Genomic DNA, 22,052 nt, shown 5'->3' with positions numbered 1-22,052 from the left:
TATATTTAAGGGGTCAGATATCGACCATCCATGTTTGTATAGGAAAATGAGAGTAGTTAATGTTAGAATGGGAATGAGCATCTCTTTAATTGCCTATTAGCTTTCTTCAGCGCCACCAGAGCTCCTTTTGTCACCATGTAGTGTCAACAGTGGGGTCTTCCAGTTGGATGCTTAGAACACCTCTATATATCTATAATAGGCAGAGTGCTTACTTGTGAAGGCTTTATATGATCATGACTCTAGGCCAAAGGTAACATTTCAAATGGGTTTTGCCATAAGGACATTAAGTGACATTCAAGGTGGTAAGTGAATAGGAAACCAGTCATGGTGGGGTTTGGAGATTGGTCTGATTGCTCATTTACCACAAATTTAAGTTGCTAATGATCAGTCTTCATCCCTTCAAGGAAGAAGATTGGAAAAGAAGAAACATTTTATAATCCATTGATTTTCGTAGATGCATGTAGCACATTACCATTTTATGCCAGGATGAACATGGAATATTAAAAATCATTTGGTCCACCAAGCTGTTTAAAACATATCCCATCTTTCGCTGTACCCAACCTGTTTACTGTGAACAGAAATCCTACATGTTTAATCTCTGTCCTGATACCCTGATGCACCTTTATCACCTGATGTTCTGCCTGTAAAACACAAGGCAACACTTTTCACTGTACATCAGTACACGAGAGTAATAAATCAAATCCTGATGAGGGGGCGCAGGTTCAAAGTTACTGATGTTGGGAAATTTAGTGGAGCAATAAACAGATGATAATTTAGCAGCTATTTTCTGAATGCCAAGCTTCTTAGATGTTGAAGCTGCACCTGTCCAAACATAAGTCATATTCCTTCCTTGAGCCTTGAGGGGATCAGAAAAGGAGTCTACTATAATACGTGTATTGTTGGTATGAGGAAATTAGATGAGAGTAGTTAACATTAGTGGAGAGTGTGTGCTGGCACAGTTGTCCAAGTTAGCTTATCTTTGACTCCTCCGGAGTCTCAAGTTCCTGATATTTCAAGAGAGACATTTCCTGATGTTTGATGCTTTCCATTTACTTAGTGAAGGCAAATGAGTTGAATGTTTTTCCTATCATGTTTGCCTTGAAATCTGTAAGCATCAGTTCTTGGGTATAATGTATTTACTGTAAATGGGAGCTTGTTGGAAAAAACAGCAATGAGTAAATGTTACCCCTCAAATTAATAAAAGTAGATAATGGAGCATTTTACATTTTGCACGGTATTTGGGGTTCAAGCTGGCAAGGAAAGTTAAGGGTCATTGCTATCCACGTGGTGCACACTTCTAATGAAGCATAAAGAGAGGTCTTTGTTTTTGCAGGATTTGTTTCTGTGCACAATAAATATAACGTTTTTGAGCAATATCACTGCCAAAGGCACTTCGGCGTTACCTGAAAGTTGGTTTGAAATCTTAGGACATCATCCCAATAGTTTAGATTAGATTACTTAGTGTGGAAACAGGCCCTTCGGCCCAACAAGTCCACACCGACCCGCCAAAGCACAACCCACCCATACCCCTATCCCTACGTTTACCCCTTATCTAAGGCTACGGGCAATTTAGCAAGGCCAATTCACCTAACCTGCACATTTTTGGACTGTGGGAGGAAACCTGAGCACCCGGAGGAAACCCACGCAGACACAGGGAGAATGTGCAAACTCCACACAGTCAGTCGCCTGAGTCGGGAACTGAACCCAGGTCTCTGGCGCTGTGAGGCAGCAGTGCTAACCACTGTGCCACCATGCTGCCCAGTTTTTAGTGCATTGACTAGAAAGATGAAGGTTACTGTCATCTGCAGTAAATAATCATCATTTAATTTTAAAATCAAAGCAGCTCCTCCAACGTGTTATATCAGAGCTATTGTTACCAAGTCTTGTTGATTAATTTGGTATGTTGATAATTGTTAAAGCTACGACTTGGTTGTTATAAAATATTATCTCTTCTCAAAATGTTTCTTTTAAAACTCTAGGTTATTAACTAAGTCAAACCGTCTTACCACAACAAGGAATGCTGTGTGGGCTTTGTCCAACCTATGCAGGGGAAAGAATCCACCCCCAGATTTTGAAAAGGTAAAGCTTAAGCCATTTTTTACTTAGTCATAGAGAGATGTACACCACAGAAACAAACCCTTTGGTCCAACTTGTTCATGCCAACCAGATATCCTAAATTAATCTAGTCCCATTTGCCAGCATTTGGCTCATATCCCTCTGAGCCCTTCCTATTCATGTACCTATCCAGATGCCTTTTAAATGTTGTAATCATACCAGCCTCCTCTACTTTCTCTAGCAGCTTGTTTCTTACACCACTATTTTTTGCGTGACAAAGTTTCCCCTTGGGTCCCTTTTACATGTTTCCCCTCTCACCTTAAACCTATACCCTCTAGTTTTGGACTCCCTTACCTTGGGAAAAAGACTTCGGCTATTTACCCTTTTCATGCCCCTTATTATTTTATAAACCTCTATAAAGTCATCTCCAAACCTCCAATGTTCCAGAGAAATAGCCCTAGCCTATTCAGCCTGTCTTTATAACTCAGACCCTCCAGTCTAGTTAACATTCTTGTAAATCTTTTCTGTTCTCTTTCAAGTTTAACAACCTCCTTCCTATAGCAGGGAGGTTGTTAAAGCAGTATTCTAAAAGTGGCCTGACTAATGACCTGCACAACTGCACCATGGCATAAAAAGAAATGTTACATATTCCTAAAAGTTGTGTTGCAGTTGATGTTAAGCTAAATGTAACTTTTAAAATTTTTGCATTATTTCTGCAAAATACCCCAATCAAATTTTCAATTTTTTGACATTCATTTAATTAGCTCTTTTGTATCTTCAGGGGAATTAGGATTCTTAACATTCAAATTAGTCAAAACAGTCTTCATTTGTATTCAGTGCTACCCTTGCAATAATGTTTGATGTTATACAATGACATAAATTAATATAAATCTTATGACCTTGTATTGCACTATTTTAGGTGTCACCTTGTTTGAATGTTTTGTCAAGACTATTATTTAGCAGTGATCCTGATGTCTTGGCTGATGCTTGCTGGGCCCTTTCTTACCTTTCTGATGGGCCCAATGAGAAAATACAAATAGTTATTGACTCTGGCGTTTGTAGGCGATTAGTGGAGCTTTTGATGTAAGTATTAGCATTTTCTTTTCTGACCGTTTTAATCAATTTGCTAAACTGATGTGAAATTAGTTCTTTCTCGATTTCAAAATAATTTTGATGTAAATTGATGTATTGTCAGAATTGTGGAATGTAATGTTTTATCATCAACAATGCCACATAATTTAAGTAAATTAGACTTCAGCCTACGCTTGATGGGCTTTTCAAAATATTTTTTAGGGATTTCCTTTCAAATGAGTGAGTGATGAGTTGTTAATTTGTCCTGTATTTCTTTAATAGGCATAATGATTATAAGGTTGTATCACCTGCACTGAGAGCTGTAGGAAATATAGTTACTGGAGATGACATCCAGACACAGGTAATTCTTCTCAAGGTATCTGTTGATATTTTTGGTATTCAGGAAATTCTATGGAATTCTGTTCAAGTTGACATAATAAATCAGGGCTTCTCAAAGTGTGGGTGAAAGGTGTCAGTAAAACCTGACCCATGCAAGTTTTTGTGCTTGCAATCTAATTTACTAAAATTAAAAGTAGAAAGTCCAAGATTAGAGCCAACTTCTCTGTGTACTTAGATTTTTTTCAGACTTAGTGCAGATGTGTGCGTGATGGACATTATCATTTTCCCCACATGAAAAATCCTCAATTCATACTGAACTAGGTATTAATGAGTTGAGCAAATCTGACCTTTGCGAGATCAATGCAAATAGTAGGGCCGCAATCTCAGAATTGTCACTGTGCAGAAGGAGGCTGGTCAGCTCATTGCGCCTCCATTGTTTCTCTGAGCTTGATGACTCAGTGCCATTCTCCTGCTTTTTCTCCACAACCCTAATTATTTTTGGCTATCTAAATAGTTATCTAATGCCATTTGTCTCAATTGAACTTGATTCCTCCACACTTTCAGGCAATGTTCCAGAATCTCTCTACACTATGTATAAAAAAGGGTTTTTCCTTTTATACCATTTGCCATATTTGCATCCTCTTGATCTCAATCCTTGAAAACAGTTTCTCTCTTCTGTTCAGCCTTCTCATGATTTTGAAAATTTCTATCAAATCTCTCAAAGAAAGTAGTCCCAACTTTTCTAATATGTCTTCATAACTGAAGTGTCTCATTGCTGAAACCTGTATTGCACTCTGTTCAGTGCATTCACATTCTCACTAACAGCTCACTCTGCCTGTCCTGACACCCTTAGCAACTTATGAACATAAAAATCTAGGCCTTTCCATTCTACACACCTTGAGGCAATTAGCCTTTTGTTTTGTAATTTCTCCTTTCTACCAAAACATATCACTTTTCAATTTTTTGCATTGAACTTCATCTACCAACTAGCTGCCCATTCCATCAAGTTGTCGTCTTACAATGTCCCCAATGTTTCCATGGTTTTGTATCATCTGAAAACTTCGGAATTTGTCCATTGCATACCAAAATCTAAATTTTATTGATATATTTCAGGAAAAGCAAGTGCATCAAAACTACACCTGGGGAACTCCACTATCAATTCCGCTAACCCCAAAAAATCCATTAACCATTACTCTTTCGTATCTCTCAAGCAATTTTGTACCTTTATCGCTACTATCCCTTGTATTCAATGAACTTTTACTTAGAAAACAGTTATGTGGCACTATTTCAAATATCTTTTGGGTGTCTTCATCAGCTCCCTGTTGGCTATTCAAAATAATCCAGGAGGTTAAATATGATTTTCTCTGAATAACTCTGTGCTAGCCCTTTCTAATTAACTTTTTTCCATGTGACTATTATATCATGAATAATTATTTTAAGAATGACTAGTCTTACATCACCTTCCAACTTTTTTGTGGAAGGTGATGTAAGATGTTACATTTACAGTTCTCTAGTCATGTGGCAACACCCCTACATCTAGGGAAGATTAAAAGATTATTGCTGGTGCTTCTGCAATTTCTACTGACTTCATTTATCTTTGGAGACATTTCATTCAGTCCTGGTACATAATCAACTTTACATACTAACACCCTATTCTAATACCTCTCCCTAATCAGTTAAAAACCCTTCTGGTGACTGAATTTCCACCTGGACAGTGTCCCCTTCCTTAGTAAGGATAGATGCAGAGTATTCATTTAACACCTCCTACCCCGTTTTGGTCCCTAATCACTCCTAAAGACTAAATCCACAAGCTGGAGTCTTTTTTTAAAACAAAAGTAGTATTATTGTTATGATTTCAGTTGCTTTGAAAAGACTGATTAACCAGAGCTGACCGTTTTGATAAAGACTACCTGTGAGACTTGAAATGGTTGAGACCAGCTGTTGAAGAAAAGTTAGGCGGTTAACCCTCATGGACCTTGGAACTGAAACATTTTGCCTAATGACGATAAGAGTTTTAAACAAATTTATGGCTGAATATATTGCTGTATGTGCTAAGATTGCTGCCAGTAAATCAAAGCAATCTAACTTTGTTGTATTAACTATTCAGAACATAGAATATAAAAAATGTACAGCACAGAAGAGGCACTTTGGCCCACTACGTTGTGCCGAGATTTAATCCTAATGTAAAATAACCTATGCACCCCTCAGCTCACTGCTATCCATGTGCATGTCCAGCAGTCGCTTAAATATCCTCAATAACGCTGCTTCCACCACCACAGCTGCAACGCATTCCATGCATTCACAACTCTGCGTAAAGAACCTACCTCTGACGTCTTCTTTATCCCTTCCTCCTAATATCTTCATACTTTGACTACTTGTACCAGTCAGTCCTGCCCTGACAAAAAGTCTCTGGCTATTGATTCCATCTATTCCTCTCATTATTTTGTACACCTCGATCAGGTCTCCTCTCTTCCTCCTTCTCTCCAGAGAGAAAAGTCTGAGCTTATTCGACCTTTCTTCATAAGGCAAGCCCTTTAGTCCAGGCAATATCCTGTTAAACCTTCTTTGCACCCTTTCCAAAGCCTCTGTATCTTTCCTATAGTAGGGCAATCAGAACTAGATACTGTTGTCTCACCCGGGATTAGATTACTTACAATGTGCAAACAGGCCCTTCAGCCCAACAAGTCCACACCGACCCGTCGAAGCGTATACCACCCAGACCCATACTCCTACGTTTACTCCTTCACGTAACACTACAGGGAATTTAGCATGGCCAATTCACCTAACCTGAACATTTTTGGATTGTGAGACTTGTGGAGCTGCAGCAAAACCTCGCAGCTCTTAAACTCTATCCCCCTGTTAATGAAAGCCAGAGCACCATATGCTTTCTTAACAACCCTATCCACTTGGGTGGCAACTTTGAGGGATCTATGTACTTGCACACCCAGATCCCTCTGTTCCTCCACACTGCCAAGAATCCTGTCTTTAATCCTATAATCAGTATTCGAATTTGACCTTCCAAAATACATCACTTCGTACTTATCCAGGTTGAACTCCATCTGCCATTTCTCAGCCAAGCTCTGCATCCTGTGTGTCTTGCTGCAGCCTGCAATAGCCCTCTATACTATCGCGACACGTTCAATCTTTGTGTCATCTGCAAATTTACTAACCCACCCCTCAACAACCTCATCCAAGTCATTTATAAAACCTACAAAGAGCAGAGGCCCAATAAAGAATAATAGGGAGGTTATGGTAGGGTATTTTAACTTTCCAAACATAGACTGGGAATGCTATTGTGTTAAAGGTTTAGGTGGAGAGGAATTTAAGTGCGTACAAGACAATTTTCTGATTCAGTATGTGGATATCTACTAGAGAAGGTGCAAAACTTGGCCTACTCTTGGGAAATAAGGCAGGGCAGGTGACTGAGGTGTCAGTGGGGGAGTACTTTGGGGCCAGTGACCATAATTTCTATTAGTTTTAAAATAGTAGTGGAAAAGAATAGACCAGATCTAAAAATTGAAGTTCTAAATTGGAGAAATTTTGACAGTATTAGGGAAGAACTTTTGAAAACTGGGCGGTGATGTTCGCAGGTAAAGGGACGGCTGGAAAATGGGAAGCCTTCAGAAATGAGATAATGAGTGTACAGAGAAAATATATTCCTGTTAGGGTGAAAGGAAAGACTGGTAGGTATAGGGAATGCTGGATGACTAGAAAAAATTGAGGGTTTGGTTGAGAAAAAGAAGGAAGCATATGCAAGGTATAGACAGGATAGATCGAGTGAATCCTTAGAGTATAAAGGAAGTGGGAGTATATTTAAGAGGGAAATCAGGAGGGCAAAATGGGGACTTGAAATAGCTTCAGCAAATAGAGTTAAGGAGAATCCAAAGGGTCTTTACAAATACACTAAGGGCAAAAGGGTAACTATGGAGAGAATAGGCCCCTTCAAAAATCAGCAAGACGGCCTTTGTCCGGAGCCGCAGAAAATGGGGAAGATACCAAATGAGTGTTTTGCATCAGTACTTGCTGTGAAAAGATATAGACTGTAGGGAAATAGATGGTGACCTCTTGAAAAATGTCCACATTACAGAGGAGGAAGTGCTGGATGTCTTGAAATGGGTAAAGTTGAATAAATCCCCAGGACCTGATCAGGTGTACCCAAGAACTCTGTGGGAAGCTAGAGAAGTGATTGCTGGGCCTCTTGCTGAGATATTTGTATCATTGATAATCACAGGTGAGGTGCTGGAAGACTGGAGGCTGACAAACGTGGTGCCACTATTTAAGAAGGATGGTAATGACAAGCCAGGGAACTATAGACCAGTGAGCCTGACCTTGGTGGTGGGCAAGTTGTTGGAGGGAATCCTGAGGGACAGGATGTACATGTATTTGAAAAGGCAAGGACTGATTCGGGACAGTCAACATGGCTTTGTGCGTGGGAAATCGTGTCTCACAAACTTGATTGAGTTTTTTGAGGAAGTAACAAAGAGGATTGATGAGGGCAGAGCAGTAGATGATATCTATACGGACTTCAGTAAGGCGTTCGACAAGGTCCCCCATGGGAGACTGATTAGCAAGGTTAGATCTCATGGAATACAGGGAGAACTAGCCATTTGAATACAGAACTGGCTCAAAGGTAGAAGACAGAGGGTGGTGCTGGATGGTTGTTTTTCAGACTGGAGGCCTGTGACCAGTGGAGTGCCACAAGGATCAGTGCTGGGTCCCCTACTTTTTGTCATTTTCATAAATGATTTGGATGCGAGCTTAAGTACAGTAAGTAAGCTTGCAGATGACACCAAAATTGGAGGTGTAGTGGACAGCGAAGAGGGTTCCCTCGGGTTACAACAGGATCTTGACCAGATGGGCCCATGGGCTGAGAAGTGGCAGATGGAGTTCAATTCAGATAAATGTGAGGTATTGCATTTTGGGAAAGCAAATCTTAGCAGGACTTAGACACTTAATGGTATGGTCCTAGGGACTGTTGCTGAACAAAGAGACCTTGGAGTGCAGGTTCAAAGCTCCTTGAAAGTGGAGTCACAAGTAGATAGGATAGTGAAGAGGTGTTTGGTATGTTTTCCTTTATTGGTCAGAGTGTTGGGAGGTCATGTTGTGGCTGTACCGGACATTGGTTGGGCCACTTTTGGAATATTGTGTGCAATTCTGGTCTCCTTCCTATCTGAAAAATGTTGTGAAACTTGAAAGGGTTCAGAAAAGATTTACAAGGATGTTGTTGTGGTTCTGTTCGCCGAGCTGGAAGTTTTTGCTGCAAACGTTTCGTTCCCTGGCTAGGGAACATCATCAGTGCTATTGGAGCCTCCTGTGAAGCGTTGCTTTGATGTTTCTTCCGGTATTTATAGTGGTTTGTTCTTGCCGCTTCCGGGTGTCAGTTTCAGCTGTAGTAGTTTGTATGTGGGGTCCAGGTCGATGTGTCTGTTGATGGATGTTCTTGCCGTTTCCGGGTGTCAGTTTCAGCTGTAGTGGTTTGTATATGGGGTCCAGGTCTATGTGTCTGTTAATGGAGTTTGTGGATGAATGCCATGCCTCTAAGAATTCCCTGGCATTCATCCACAAACTCCATTAACAGACACATAGACCTGGACCCCACATACAAACTACTACAGCTGAAACTGACACCTGGAAGCGGCAAGAACAAACCAATATAAATACCGGAAGAAACATCAAAGCTGCGCTTCACAGGAGGCTCCAATAGCACTGATGATGTTCCCTAGCCAGGGAACGAAACGTTTGCAGCAAAAACTTTCAGCTCGGCGAACAGAACCACAACAACGGACACCCGAGCTACAAATCTTCAACCAGACTTTACAAGGATGTTGCCAGGGTTGGAGGATTTGAGCTATAGGGAGAGGCTGAACAGGCTGGGGCTGTTTTCCCTGGAGTGTCGGAGGCTGAGAGGTGACCTTATAGAGGTTTACAAAATTGAGGGGCATGGATGGGTAAATAGGCAAAATCTTTTCCCTCGGGTCGGGGATTCCAGAACTAGAGGGCATAGGTGTATTTCCCTGTTACCCTTCTTGAGAAGAGGAACAACGTTTGCCTCCTTCCAATCCTCTGGTACAACTCCTGTGGAGAGTGAGGAGGCAAATATCCTCACCAGCGGCTTCGCAACCTCCTTTCTCGCTTCCCGGAGCAGCTTAGGATAAATCTGGTCTGGCCCTGGGGGCTTATCAATCTTAATATTTTCCAATGTTTCTAGCACATCAACTTCATCAATCTTGATCTGGTCGAGACTGTGTCCCAGCTCCTCTAAATTTTCATTTACACGTTCCCTTTCCTTGGTGAAAACCGAATGAAAAAACTCATTTAGTATTTCCCCTATCTGCTCAGACTCCACACACAAATTCCCTCCACTATCCCTGATCGGCCCTACCTTTTCCCTGATCATTCTCTATTTCAATTATATTACGGTTTTTGGTGAATAAAATCCGATCCTGAACTCACATTTAATTACAATTTTGAGTCGATAAGTATAAATTGTGTCCAACAATTTCTCATATTTGGGGTTACCCTGTATTTGGTGAGGTTTTTTTCAGGCTGTTAGACTCTTTGGGCTCTTTTTATACCAGTTTGTTTTGAAAGTATTAAATTTAATATATATTGCATGCTTTTGGATAGCTATTTGAGTTTGCAAAGTTTTATTGGGGATGAATGCTAAGTAAATAAATCTAGTCAGTGGTCCCCACATCCAAAGGATGAACTTTGTTTTAAAAGGATGTGCCAATTTTCCTGTCTCTGAATTAAGGGCTGAATTTTGACATTTTGATGCTTAATTTAGGTGATTTTGAATTGCTCTGCACTTCCCTGCCTCCTTCATTTGTTGAGCAGCCCAAAAGAATCTATACGGAAGGAAGCTTGCTGGACAGTTTCCAACATCACTGCTGGAAATAGAGCACAAATTCAGGTGATATATTTATGTTTTACTGTGCTCTTAAAAGTAATGCAAAGTCTGTCCATTAACTGTTGCCCTATTTTGGAGCCATTGTTTTTAGCTGAACTGAATAAATACAAAATATTTTAATGCAGGTTTGTACTGTGCCCTCGCTGTCTGGCAGCATTGTGATGTAAAGGACTTTCTAGATATTTTTCCTTCAATTGACTTTATAAACATCTTATCTCACTTGTGCTTTAAAAAAATTGGTGATAGGTGAGACATGTTCAGCTTGAGGTATCAGATCTATCTGTGAACTAAATGTGATGGGCCAACACGTCCTCTTTAGTATTTCATTTCATCTGTAAATATTGTTCTATTGGAGGGGTGGAAAGTACATGGTAGGAGACAGGAGGTAATAAAGAACTCCATTTTCAATAGATGGAATGTAACAGCTGGTGTTAAGAAATCTGTTCTAAACTATCAACTTTCCATTGCCTATGATGAACATGCTTTTTACATGTGGTGGTGATGAAAAAATCAGGAGTTGTGTTATTAACTTTGTCAACAAAGTTAAACTAGAAAGCAGGGTTTTGTGGATTGCAAAGAAAGTTGAAATTACATATTGACTTTTTTGTTCCCGTGCTCAATCTGACAGATGAAATTCAATGTGTTGGAAATATGAGGGTAAGCATTTGGAATATCTTTGTAATGCAATCTAGGAGCTGGAGAGAAGCAAGAGAAATAGTCATTGTACATCACTAAAATTTGGTGTTTTTGTTTGAAAAGCTTGAAAGCAACAGGATATACTTATGTTGAAATTCAAAAATGAGCAAATGATGCTTCATATTGTAATTTTGACATAATCTCATCAAGAAGATTAAGTTCAGCTTTGTGCTCTGAACCTCAGGAAGGAATGCATTGACTACGGAAAGGTATAGCGCAGATTCATCATAATTATATCAGGGCTTAAGGAACTTAATTAATGATGTGTGTAAACTTTGGGTTATGTTTTCTTAAATTTTGATGCTTGAGAGGTAATCTAAAGTTGCTTTAAATTATAAATTCTTCATTTGGGCAGAGTTTTATTTTCTGGTAAAAGCATCAGAAAGCATCATTTTCTTAATTGTAATTTGTGGTGTTAGCAAGGGATTGTGTAACAAAATGTAACAGAAAACTGAGTTGTTTTTCTCCAAAGGTTCAGTTTAAATTTAAAATCAATGAATAGATTTACATCAAATAAAAGAATCAAAGGTGTGGAGCAAAAATTTTGTCTTAAGATATAGGCACCAAAACAATTTGATTTGCCTATTCCTGTCAAGTGCTAAAATTCTCAATACTGAGAAGCAACCAGTTGCAATCCATATAGGAAAGGCAGTCACAGAATAAATGCAGTCAAATGTAAGATTTTTTTTAAGATGGATTCATTTATAGAGTCATTCAGCATGGAAACAGACTTTTTGGTCCAACCAGTCCATGCCTAACGTAATCCCAAGCTAAACTAGTCCCACCTGCCTACTCTTGGCTTATTATCCCTCCAAACCTTTCCTATCCCTATAACTAACTATTCGAGAGAGGTTGCTGAGAAAATGTTAAAACCCGTGGTTTCCATACTTAAGTCATTTGTTTTCTTTTAAGAGATTCAGCTGAAACTCCATCAGATGAGATATGAAGGCAGATGACCAAAAGATTGGTCAAAGTGATGAGTTTTTATTAGTTGCTTACAAGAGGAACAAGGTGAACAGTTTGGGGAGGGAAGTCTGAGGCCTAGGGCCTCAGCAACTGAAGGAACAGCAAACAAAGGTGATGTAATTAAGTTTGCAGATAAATTCTGTCATTTCTTAAAAAGAAAGAAAAGATAAGGACAAAAATCTGTTACACCTTCTAATTGGTTAAGAAGCAAAACTGTTTGCTGGAGAGCCTCTAGTTTGAGAACCGGATATGATGTGTTAGGAAAAGAAAATGCTAAATTGCTCGAGAAACTCAGCAAATCGGGCATTATCTTGTGGAGAGTTAAGCTTCAAGTCCTCTCTGACAATTCTTCAGTCATACTGGACTCAGTGTTAGCTCTGTTTCTCTCCTCAGATGCTGCTAGAATTGATACATTTTTCCAATAGATTTATTTTTTTCTTAAATATTTGAAATTGCCTTCACGTGCAACTACTTGGCTTTTTCAACCATCTCTGGTATTTTCTGTTTGTTTCCAGCATTTGCAGTAGTTTTTTATTTTATAGATGGTTCTGATTTGGTGGAGTTTAAACAGATTTACTACCAGAATGATAAAGATAGTTATGAAAGATATTTATATTCAATTTCTGAAGGAAATGGTGAATGTGTATTCACCTTTCTAGAAACCCCTAAGTGCACAAGTGCAATAGCAACTGCATTGATCTTTTTTATTGAGAAATGAAAATAAGTTAAAAATTTTGTTTTGAATATGTGTACCATGTTATTATTTTATACATTTATAATTTAATATACATATTATTTTTTCTACTTAATAGGCTGTAATAGATGCAAATATTTTCCCAGTGCTTATTGATGTTCTCCAAAAGGCTGAATTCCGCACTAGAAAGGAGGCTGCATGGGCTATTACAAATGCAACGTCTGGAGGAACTCCAGAACAGATCAGGTAATTATAACCAATAAATGAGAAACTCCCACTTAGTTGTGTTCTAATTGATCCCATCCACTTTTACATCTTTTGTCAATCACCTAGCTGTTGAGTTAAGATGTTTCATCTTTGATTCAAAATGATGTTTCTTGATTTCCATTTAATACACTTGATGTTATAATTCTTGGAAGTCAGATTCTTGGTGACGTACTTAACTTTATAGAAGTGCACCATGAGTCAAGTTTATTCTGTTACTGTACAATCAGTTCTTTTAGACATTTAGTCCGTCAGAATTGTTTCTATGTACCTGCCTCAACTATACTATAACAGAAAATTCTAGTGAAGTTCTCCAGGGCAAAGCCATTTCTTAGAATCCACATCCGTATAGTCTTTTGAATACAATACTTTACACTACTTATCATTTAAAATTCAATCTTTGTTCTACTAACAAAGATCTTAAAATATAATAAAGTAAATGTTCTCTTTCTGTTCAGATTTTCAACCTTGTACCTCATCATTAGTAAAATGTGAACGTGACCATGCTTATCATTGGTGATTAACCATAATGCAAATTTTAGAATTAAAAAAAAAATTCTCTGGCCTTTAGATTGCAAAATGAAGTAAATTGTTTCATATGATTAGATGACTCAACAATGGATAGTTGTGTGGCAGGAAGTAATTGCTCATTCTTATTATAGTAATAACCTTCGATTTTAGTTTACTGGGTATTCTGTTTAAGCACATAACTTCTGTGTCTTCCTGTAATTTTTTTGGAGATATTCAGATTCCATAGTTTAATCAGTTAACTGAAAACCACAATTGTCAACTGGCATCCTTGTTTTCATTTCAAGGTATTTGGTGGAACTGAGCTGCATCAAACCTCTCTGTGACTTGCTTACAGTCATGGATTCCAAGATAGTGCAAGTTGCTTTGAATGGACTAGAAAACATTTTACGATTAGGAGAGCAAGAAGCCAAACAGAATGGAACCGGTATCAATCCATACTGTGCACTTATTGAAGAAGCCTATGGTGAGATGCTATAGACCTAATTTTGCAAAGCAAATTATGTACCTAAAAGAGAGGGTATAACTCTCTTTGTGCTCTACGGAAATGAAATATTCCTTGGCTCACAATGACAGGTTAAAACGTGTGATTCTCTGGGCATTTTGACATAAACAAATTTGTGACCGGTATCAAGACCTGGCTTGAAGTGTCTTTAAATATCTAATTAGTCACACTAACTGAGTCTGATTTTCACATGCGAGCAGATCAGCTTTTGACTGACGCAATGCAGATTTTCAGTAGAAAATTAAAAGTTCAGCATTAAAATTGAAATAAAGTAAATGCTGAAGAGAAAGGAGAAGCAGAAGATAAACAGTTAAATATTTTATCGAGTATTACTTCATTTTTCTTTAACTTCTGGGTTAATTTGTGACACGGTCATTCACCTGAGTGGGACATCACTAACATGGTTCAGTTTTTATCTAGGAGAAAGTGAGGTCTGCAGATGTTGGAGATCAGAGCTGAAAATGTGTTGCTGGAAAAGCGCAGCAGGTCAGACAGCACCCAAGGAACAGGAGATTTGACATTTCGGGCTGAAGAAGGGCTTATGCCCAAAACATTGAATCTCCTGTTCCTTGGATGCTGCCTGACCTGCTGCGCTTTTCCAGCAACACATTTTCAGCTCAGCTTTTATCTATCCAACTATAGTCAGCTGTAATGGCTCTTCTTCCTCCTGCACCAGTTCTTATTCTGTACCAAAGTAATCTTCTAGGATCATAGTTACAGGGTCATACATCACAGAAGAGACCCTTCACACATATCTACACAAATCCCAGCTTCCATGACTTGGCCCACAGCTATGAATGTCAGTTTTATTTCAAGTGCTCATTCACTTACTTTTTGCAGACATGTGCCATCTCTGTTGCCCTTCCAGGCACAGTATTCCAGATTCTCAATATCCTTCGGGTGAAAACTTTTTCCTCAAATCCCCTCCTGCCCTTACCTTGAAAAGATGCTGTCTCAGTATTGGTCCTTCAAATAAGCGGAACAGGTAGTTCCTATTCACCCTGTCCATGCTCCTCAATCTTATACACCTCAATCAGGTCCTCAGCCTTCTCTGCTCTAAAGAAAACAACCCGACTCCATCCAGACTATCTTGCTAGTACTTCCTAAATGCATCACTTCTCACTTTTCAGGGTTGAGTTCTATCTGTCACTGATCTGACCATATGATCAATCCGTCTATAACTTCCTGTGACTGAAGAACACCTTCCTCATTATTAATCACCCAGCCAATCTTTGTACCATCCACAAATTTACTTAACTACCCACATTCCCATCATCATCACTTACGTATATCACATACAATAAGAGACGCAGCACTAGTCCCTTCGCATGCCACTGGACACTGCCCTTGAGTTTCTCAAAAATAGCTTTCTACCACTACCTTCTGTCTTCTCCCATAAAGCTAATATTTGATCCAGCTTACCAAGTTACGCTGGATCCCATGTGCCTTTATCACATTTATCAGTCTCCTCTGCTAAACCTTGACAAAGGCTTTGCTGAAATCAGTATGAACTACATTAACTGCACTACTCTCATCTGTGCATCTGATCATCTACCTCCAAGTTCAGTTAAATTTGTGGGGCTTGACCTCCAACTAACAAAGCCAAGCTGACTATTCATTAGTAAACCTTGCTTGTCCAAGTGGAAATAAATTCTATCGTTTGGAATTTCCTGCAACAGTCTCCTTAGTACTAATGTGAGGATCACCGATCTATAATTAATCTAGTGTATCCCTACCACCCTCAAGTCATATGATACCTTTCCTATGGTCAAAGATGAATTAAAAATTTGCTAATAGATGTTTACAGTATTTAAGAATGCCATTTTGTGCATTGTGCCACTCAACAAAGATCTGATTACACTAATCCTATTTTGTAGCTCTTGGGCCATAACTCTGAAGGTTACAGCAATGCAGATGATTATTTAAATGCTGCTTAAGTATTAAAGAATGTTTCTCACTCCACCAGTCTTTCATGTAGTGAGCTCCAGGCTCTCGCCATCCTTTGCATTTAAAAAAATGTATCTTCAACTCTTTTATATAGTTCCAAGTCAGAGTTATGAGCACCTTGGAGGTCAATCTAATGTTTTGATGTATCCACTGCCTTTGGCCTTGTCGAGGTTGCAAGTTGGAAAATGCATTCCAAGGAGTGGTGGTGTGTTGTTGCAGTGTACCTTCTAGCTGGAACACTGCTGGTGTTGGGGGGAGTGAATTGTGAAATTGTTAGATTGAGTGTTTAATTAAGTACGCTGCTTTGTCCTGTATATTTTAAAAGCAAGGATCTTCATATTTATGTATTAGACTATATATTCTGTTCTCTGAAATGGATGGATGATGAAAAATGCAGTATCCTGATGAAGTTTGAAGTTGGAAAGCCCTGGAATGTTTCTGTTTTAGGATGGGAAATTCCCCAGTTACTCAGGATACTGGATTAGGATGAGAAATGCAACTTCATATAACTTATCTGGAGAATTATCCAGGAACTTTAGACAAGTCAAAACCTGTATAACTGCATAATTGTTGTCATTTACTTAACCTATGGATCTCATTAAGGATCACTGCTGTTAATGAGCTAGAAGGGCAGGAAGTGAATTTTCAAAGTTGAAGTTGCTAAACTTCAGTCTGCATTTATTGCATCGCTGTTGCCAGAAGATCGAAAGAATGGGGCAATCTTGCTTCGGGCATGTGATTTACCTTCATTGTCCTGCATACATGCTTAGTGAGACTTCTTGCTGTCTGAGGTGTTGCTTCCTCTCATTTGCAAAGCAGTGGAGGCTACATCAAGGTTACCAACTGACATTACTGCCCAGGCTTTGCAGTCAACTCCTGCCTTCTGAATATGCTTGGCAGAGTTAATTCATGTCAAACTTGCCTCCAACCCAGTTCGTGTGTTTACATTTCAAGATTTCAAGTGTTGTAAGAGTGATGTTGCAGTACGGGGAATATTCAGGCATCTAGTCCTGACCTCCATTTGAAAAGAAATCATTGGAGGCTGTGGAACAGAGGTGGGGGAATGACCTGCACACAAAAACCTTGCTTTGTATTTTCATGTACTGGCTCATACTCACCTCTGCACTTGTCTGCCATTCCTGATAATGAAAGTGTTTCTTTTAAAATAATCAAATATTCTGGTTAATCAAGAGGTCTGCATAATCAATATAATAAATACACTAAGTAATAGAAACGTAATGTAGACGATATAGTCATCACTGTTCTAGGTTTTTTTGCGGCATAAATGACTTCAATTATAATGTAACCTTTTGCCTTAAATAAAACTTACTGGCAGAGGATTTTCTTACACTCATCCTCAACTGACTACTCTGATATTGTGGAGATCGCGATACAGTAAACGTCTGGTATTTCACGTATATAATTTTTGCCTACTTATTAAGAGTGCCAGTTAAAACAAAGTTTGCTGTAATTTAATGATTGGATGCAGATTTCCTAACACTGAATAAGACAATTGAGGGGTGACCCTTTTTAGATGTTTATAAAATCACGAGGGGCATGGATAGGATAATTATTCACGGTCTTTTCCCTGGGTTGGGGAGTCCAGAACTAGAGGGTATAAGTTTAGGGTAGAGGTGAAAGATATAAAAGGGACCTAAGGGGCAACTTTTTCACACAGAGGGTGGTGTATGTATGGGATTGTGTTGCCAGAGGACGTGGTGGAGGCTGGTACAATTACAGCATTTAAAAAGCATCTGGATGGATATATGAACAGCAAAGATTTAGTGGGATATGTGCCAAGTACTGGATTAGGTTAGAATATCCGGTCGGGATGGACTGAACGGTCTATTTTTGTGCTGTATGTCTCTATGACTCTAATTGATAAGACCAGTTCTTCTCAGAAAAATGATCACATGAATAGTGCATATTGTTTTATTCATATTGTGCAGTACTTTGAAGTAACAATATCAAACAGTATAATTGTATATAACATTGAATTGTGAACTCTGTAATTTCAGGTCTGGACAAAATAGAATTTCTCCAAAGTCATGAAAACCAGGAAATCTATCAAAAGGCCTTCGATTTGATTGAGCATTATTTTGGTATAGAGGAGGAGGACTCTAGCATTGCACCACAAGTGGATGAAAATCAGCAGCAGTTCATCTTCCAACAGCAAGAGGCCCCAATGGAAGGATTCCAGCTCTAAATGCATGATTGGTGAAACTGTCTACAAGTACCACCATTGCAACATATTCAAAAGGAACTTCATAAATCCTCAGAGCCAAAATTATGAAGAAGCTGCTGTAGTGGAGTTTAAAATTAGGAACATTGTTGAAAGGGCAAAATTTTGAGGCAGCTTATGCACTTTTCTATTTGCAGTTTAAAATTACATTTAAACTGGGGCTGTTGATTTTCATGTTTCATATTTAATATTCATTTAAGTATCTGGGGTTATAAACATCTGAACTCTATCTGAATTGCTCCAAAGAGAGGTGTTGGATTAGGAGAGACACCTATATTTAAGCTGAAATTGCAGCCATCTAAATAGTACTGTTTCATTTAACTGTTTACAGCCCTAATTTAAACAATACTTATTTATTCTTTTGATCCCAGAGCCTCAAAATACTGTTACTGTTACAGGGTGTGGTTTACTTTTTGTTGAATAATGAAATTGAAGTCTAACATATTTGACCAAAATCCTTTTGAAAGGTTCTGAAGTTGTATTGCTGTTATTTAAAATTTCAGACTTGTAAACTACAATTTGAGCAAATTAGTTAGCACTGCAACCTTCAACACTAGTATCTGTAAAAATAGTTTATAGGTACACCTCCCCCTCCCAATGATAAATCTACCTCTCTTTGAATTAAGACAGAAGTTGTTTAAAAGATTCTGACTTGTTGAAATATTTGTTATAGTACAAGTCAATTCTGTGAATGAAAACAATATTATCAGCATTTGCTAGTCCATATTCCAATATGGAAATCTGTAAATTTACATTTTGTTCTTAACTTACTGGAAGATAATTTCATAAGTGCACTCTGAACAGAAACTTGAAATTGTAGCAGTACCAACTATACTTGGAGTTGATAATTGCATTGGGGTGTGTAGAGTACATGTACGTATATTTGTAGAAAGTGAAATAACTGGCAATCATTGAAACTGTATTTCTAATTAGGTGACCATACATGGTTAGTAGCAATATGTAAATTGTTCCCCTTCTCTTTACCCCCCCCCCAACCTCCCCCTCCCACCCTAAAGTTCCAAAAAATGCACTAACCTAAGTGAAGACATTATTATTCTTCAATTTGGGAAATTAATTCAAGTAAATCTAATAGGTATCAACTTAAGAATTTTGAACAACCAAATGGGTGCAGGTTAATGGTGGCTAAAGTGGCATTTCACAGTCATGCTGTTTAGTCATCTCATTCATTCACCTTTTTTCCTCTTACTGAGCACTACTATTGAACTGCCTGTTTTCTTATTCCTTTAAAAATGTTTGTTTATCCCTTAAAACTCTATGTACCAGAGGTGTATGAACTACTGCAGATAAACTATTTTATGTTTACTTCACTAAACTGGTAGAATTAGAATTTCCAGCTGACGTTATATAATGTCAAAAATTTGCAGCTGATGTTAAAATAATGTCACTAATCTTCAAAACTTAAATATAACAAAATATATTACTGGTTTCAGGGTTCCTCCAATATTTAATTCACTGTACCAGCAAGAACACATATTTAAAAGGTTTGCCCAGTTAAGGATGGGGAATGCACTTCTGAATTAAATAATTTGAAAGAAAATAAATTAGATCTAGAAATGCATAAAATTTTCTAAAATAATTGTTAATTCTATTCAATATTAAGTATATAGATTTTGACCTTAATTTTCAATATTTATATTCTTCATGAATTTTTCTGCTTATCAGAATTCAAAGTTAATTTTCCTGTTATGTTCTATTAGTAAATGGGGTGGATACTAAAAATGACAGGTAATACCAGCTAGTGAGTGCTCAATGTGTTTGTGGGACATTCCTCTTGATATTTTAAGGGAGGCACATGAAAAAATATTATTGGTCATCCACATATTGTCAACAGTAATTATTAGTATCTCAAGGGGCACCGGTTGTTTTGTATGGCCCGATTAAACAAAACAGCCAAATTTGATCTATCATGATAAAATATAACTGCGGAATGCTGGCAAGTATGTGCACATCTACGTACAAAAGCAAATCAGTATTTGAAAAAAATTCTTTTAAAAACTCCTAGTTGCATTGTGAGAATATATACAATTGTGATTTGTAATACATTCATAGAACAAAGACATTTCTTCCTGTGAATGTCTTGTTTTTTTTGTGTTATATAAAATATTTCTTAATGCAGCTGATGCCTTTCAATGAAAAGTGTCTTCTGCATTATATACCATTTTTTAGGTTCATGGTGGGGGGGACGGGGGAAATGATGTTTTGGAATTGCAGTTGTAGTTCTTTGAGTCTTGAAAGAACCAAACTCGTGAAATGTATGCAACAGTAATACACAGTTAAAATGTAACTAATGTTTGCATGTGCTATTAATGCATGGCTGTTTTAATACACAGTTCTATTGCCAAGCAACATGCATAATGTATATTACTTAATTGCTCCCATATCACTATTACTAAAAGACTACTCGCTCAAATTTGCACAGCATTTGACAAGGATGGCCAAATCTTAATTTAAAATTTACAACAGTATTACTTTGAAATGCTGGAAGCATTTTTTGTCTGTTAAAAATATAGTTAATATTTAGCACATAACTACTTCAATTTCATGAAACACTTCAACTAGGATGAAACTTTATATGCATAGTCATGTTGTGAATGCATATCAATTGCTCAATCTTGCCCCTGGAAATTTATGCAGCAGTTTGCTCAAATGCCCTGTTTTGGAATTCAAAAATGATTCTACAAATGCTGGTATTTGCAAATACCAGAAAATAAATGTTGGAGCATTTTGCATTGTAGTTTTTGTTTGCTACATTAGTTATGTCCGTCTATGCCTCAGTCATGAGCTCAGTTTAGCAGTGGCTACCTAGCTGTATCTTGCAGTACATATGTTGTATCCTACAGAATAATGTAAGCCTCAGAACTAATATTACTAAACTAATGTATTTGAAGGCAAAAATGTTTAATATAGCTTCCTTATTAGATAAACTATAATGTAATACATCTCTACCAGCAATAGTTGCATAAATCATGGAGAAAAGCTTAAGTTTCAAAAATCTGTGTTCTAAATTCACATATCTACATTAAAGCTAATGTTTGTGTGTATATATTTTTTTACAATGACCAGAGCTGTACAGTTTGACATGAGTATTCATGTTTTTGGATCTATTTTCTTTCATTTGGGATTATTTTTTTTCTACTGTTGCTGGCAACAGCCCCTGAAATCAACAGCCCTGAAACTATTTACCCTCTTTTCTCTGTCCCCAACCTGACCCAGTCTTGTTCTCCTTAAATTTTAATCTCTGAAATTGTTTGAACAAAATTGAGTAATGCGCCAAGCCCGATGCAAAAGGGTAAATATCATGCAAAATAAGTCAAATTTTGTTTGTGCATTGTTTGTATATGTGCTAAGGATGTTGATTTTTTTCTTCCACTCTTGGGCTAGGAATTGCACAATCTAACATTTATTGAATTGCATTGGAATGTATTAAATTTGGAAATGTCTGGAAAGCGAAGAAAAAAATAAAATCCATTCACACGATTTTGATTTGAAATTTGTTTAACTCCATGTTTTGGGTTTCACTTAAAGTGCTTGCTTTTACATGCTGTGTCTCACTAATTTAGTCTTCTAGTTCCTTTTATGATTAAAGCATGTACTGAAACATTAAGACCCAACTTATTTTAATCTGTGTGGGAAGCCCAAAAGCGTTATCCATTAGCAATATTACGTATGTTCTGACTTGTTATGAAAGCACTAATTTTTCCTAATGCATTTAACAATATCAAAATTAGACTGGACCTGAAGATCCTGTTGAATTTGCATCAGAAATGAATGATACTTCTGTCAACATGCAAGTTTGATTTTCCTGTCATGTTGC

General features: G+C 37.8%; 1 protein-coding gene across 1 annotated transcript in view; it reads left to right on the top strand.

Annotated features, from left to right (window-relative positions):
* kpna5 (karyopherin alpha 5 (importin alpha 6)) overlaps window positions 1-21,685 on the top strand; it is a 35,249-nt gene extending 13,564 nt beyond the window's left edge. Inside the window, exons 8-14 of the mRNA XM_060850531.1 lie at window positions 1,980-2,079; window positions 2,975-3,138; window positions 3,409-3,487; window positions 10,253-10,378; window positions 12,850-12,977; window positions 13,811-13,989; window positions 17,994-21,685. Coding sequence (XP_060706514.1) covers window positions 1,980-2,079; window positions 2,975-3,138; window positions 3,409-3,487; window positions 10,253-10,378; window positions 12,850-12,977; window positions 13,811-13,989; window positions 17,994-18,181 — 964 coding nt within the window. The 3' untranslated portion in view covers window positions 18,182-21,685. The remainder of the gene's footprint in view (window positions 1-1,979; window positions 2,080-2,974; window positions 3,139-3,408; window positions 3,488-10,252; window positions 10,379-12,849; window positions 12,978-13,810; window positions 13,990-17,993) is intronic.
* Window positions 21,686-22,052: the final 367 nt, after the last annotated feature.

The sequence above is a fragment of the Hemiscyllium ocellatum genome, chromosome 3, assembly GCF_020745735.1.
Source record: "Hemiscyllium ocellatum isolate sHemOce1 chromosome 3, sHemOce1.pat.X.cur, whole genome shotgun sequence".
NCBI lineage: Eukaryota > Metazoa > Chordata > Chondrichthyes > Orectolobiformes > Hemiscylliidae > Hemiscyllium > Hemiscyllium ocellatum.
The sequence above is the reverse complement of the archived record's forward strand: the minus strand, read 5'-3'. Positions and strand labels throughout refer to the sequence as shown.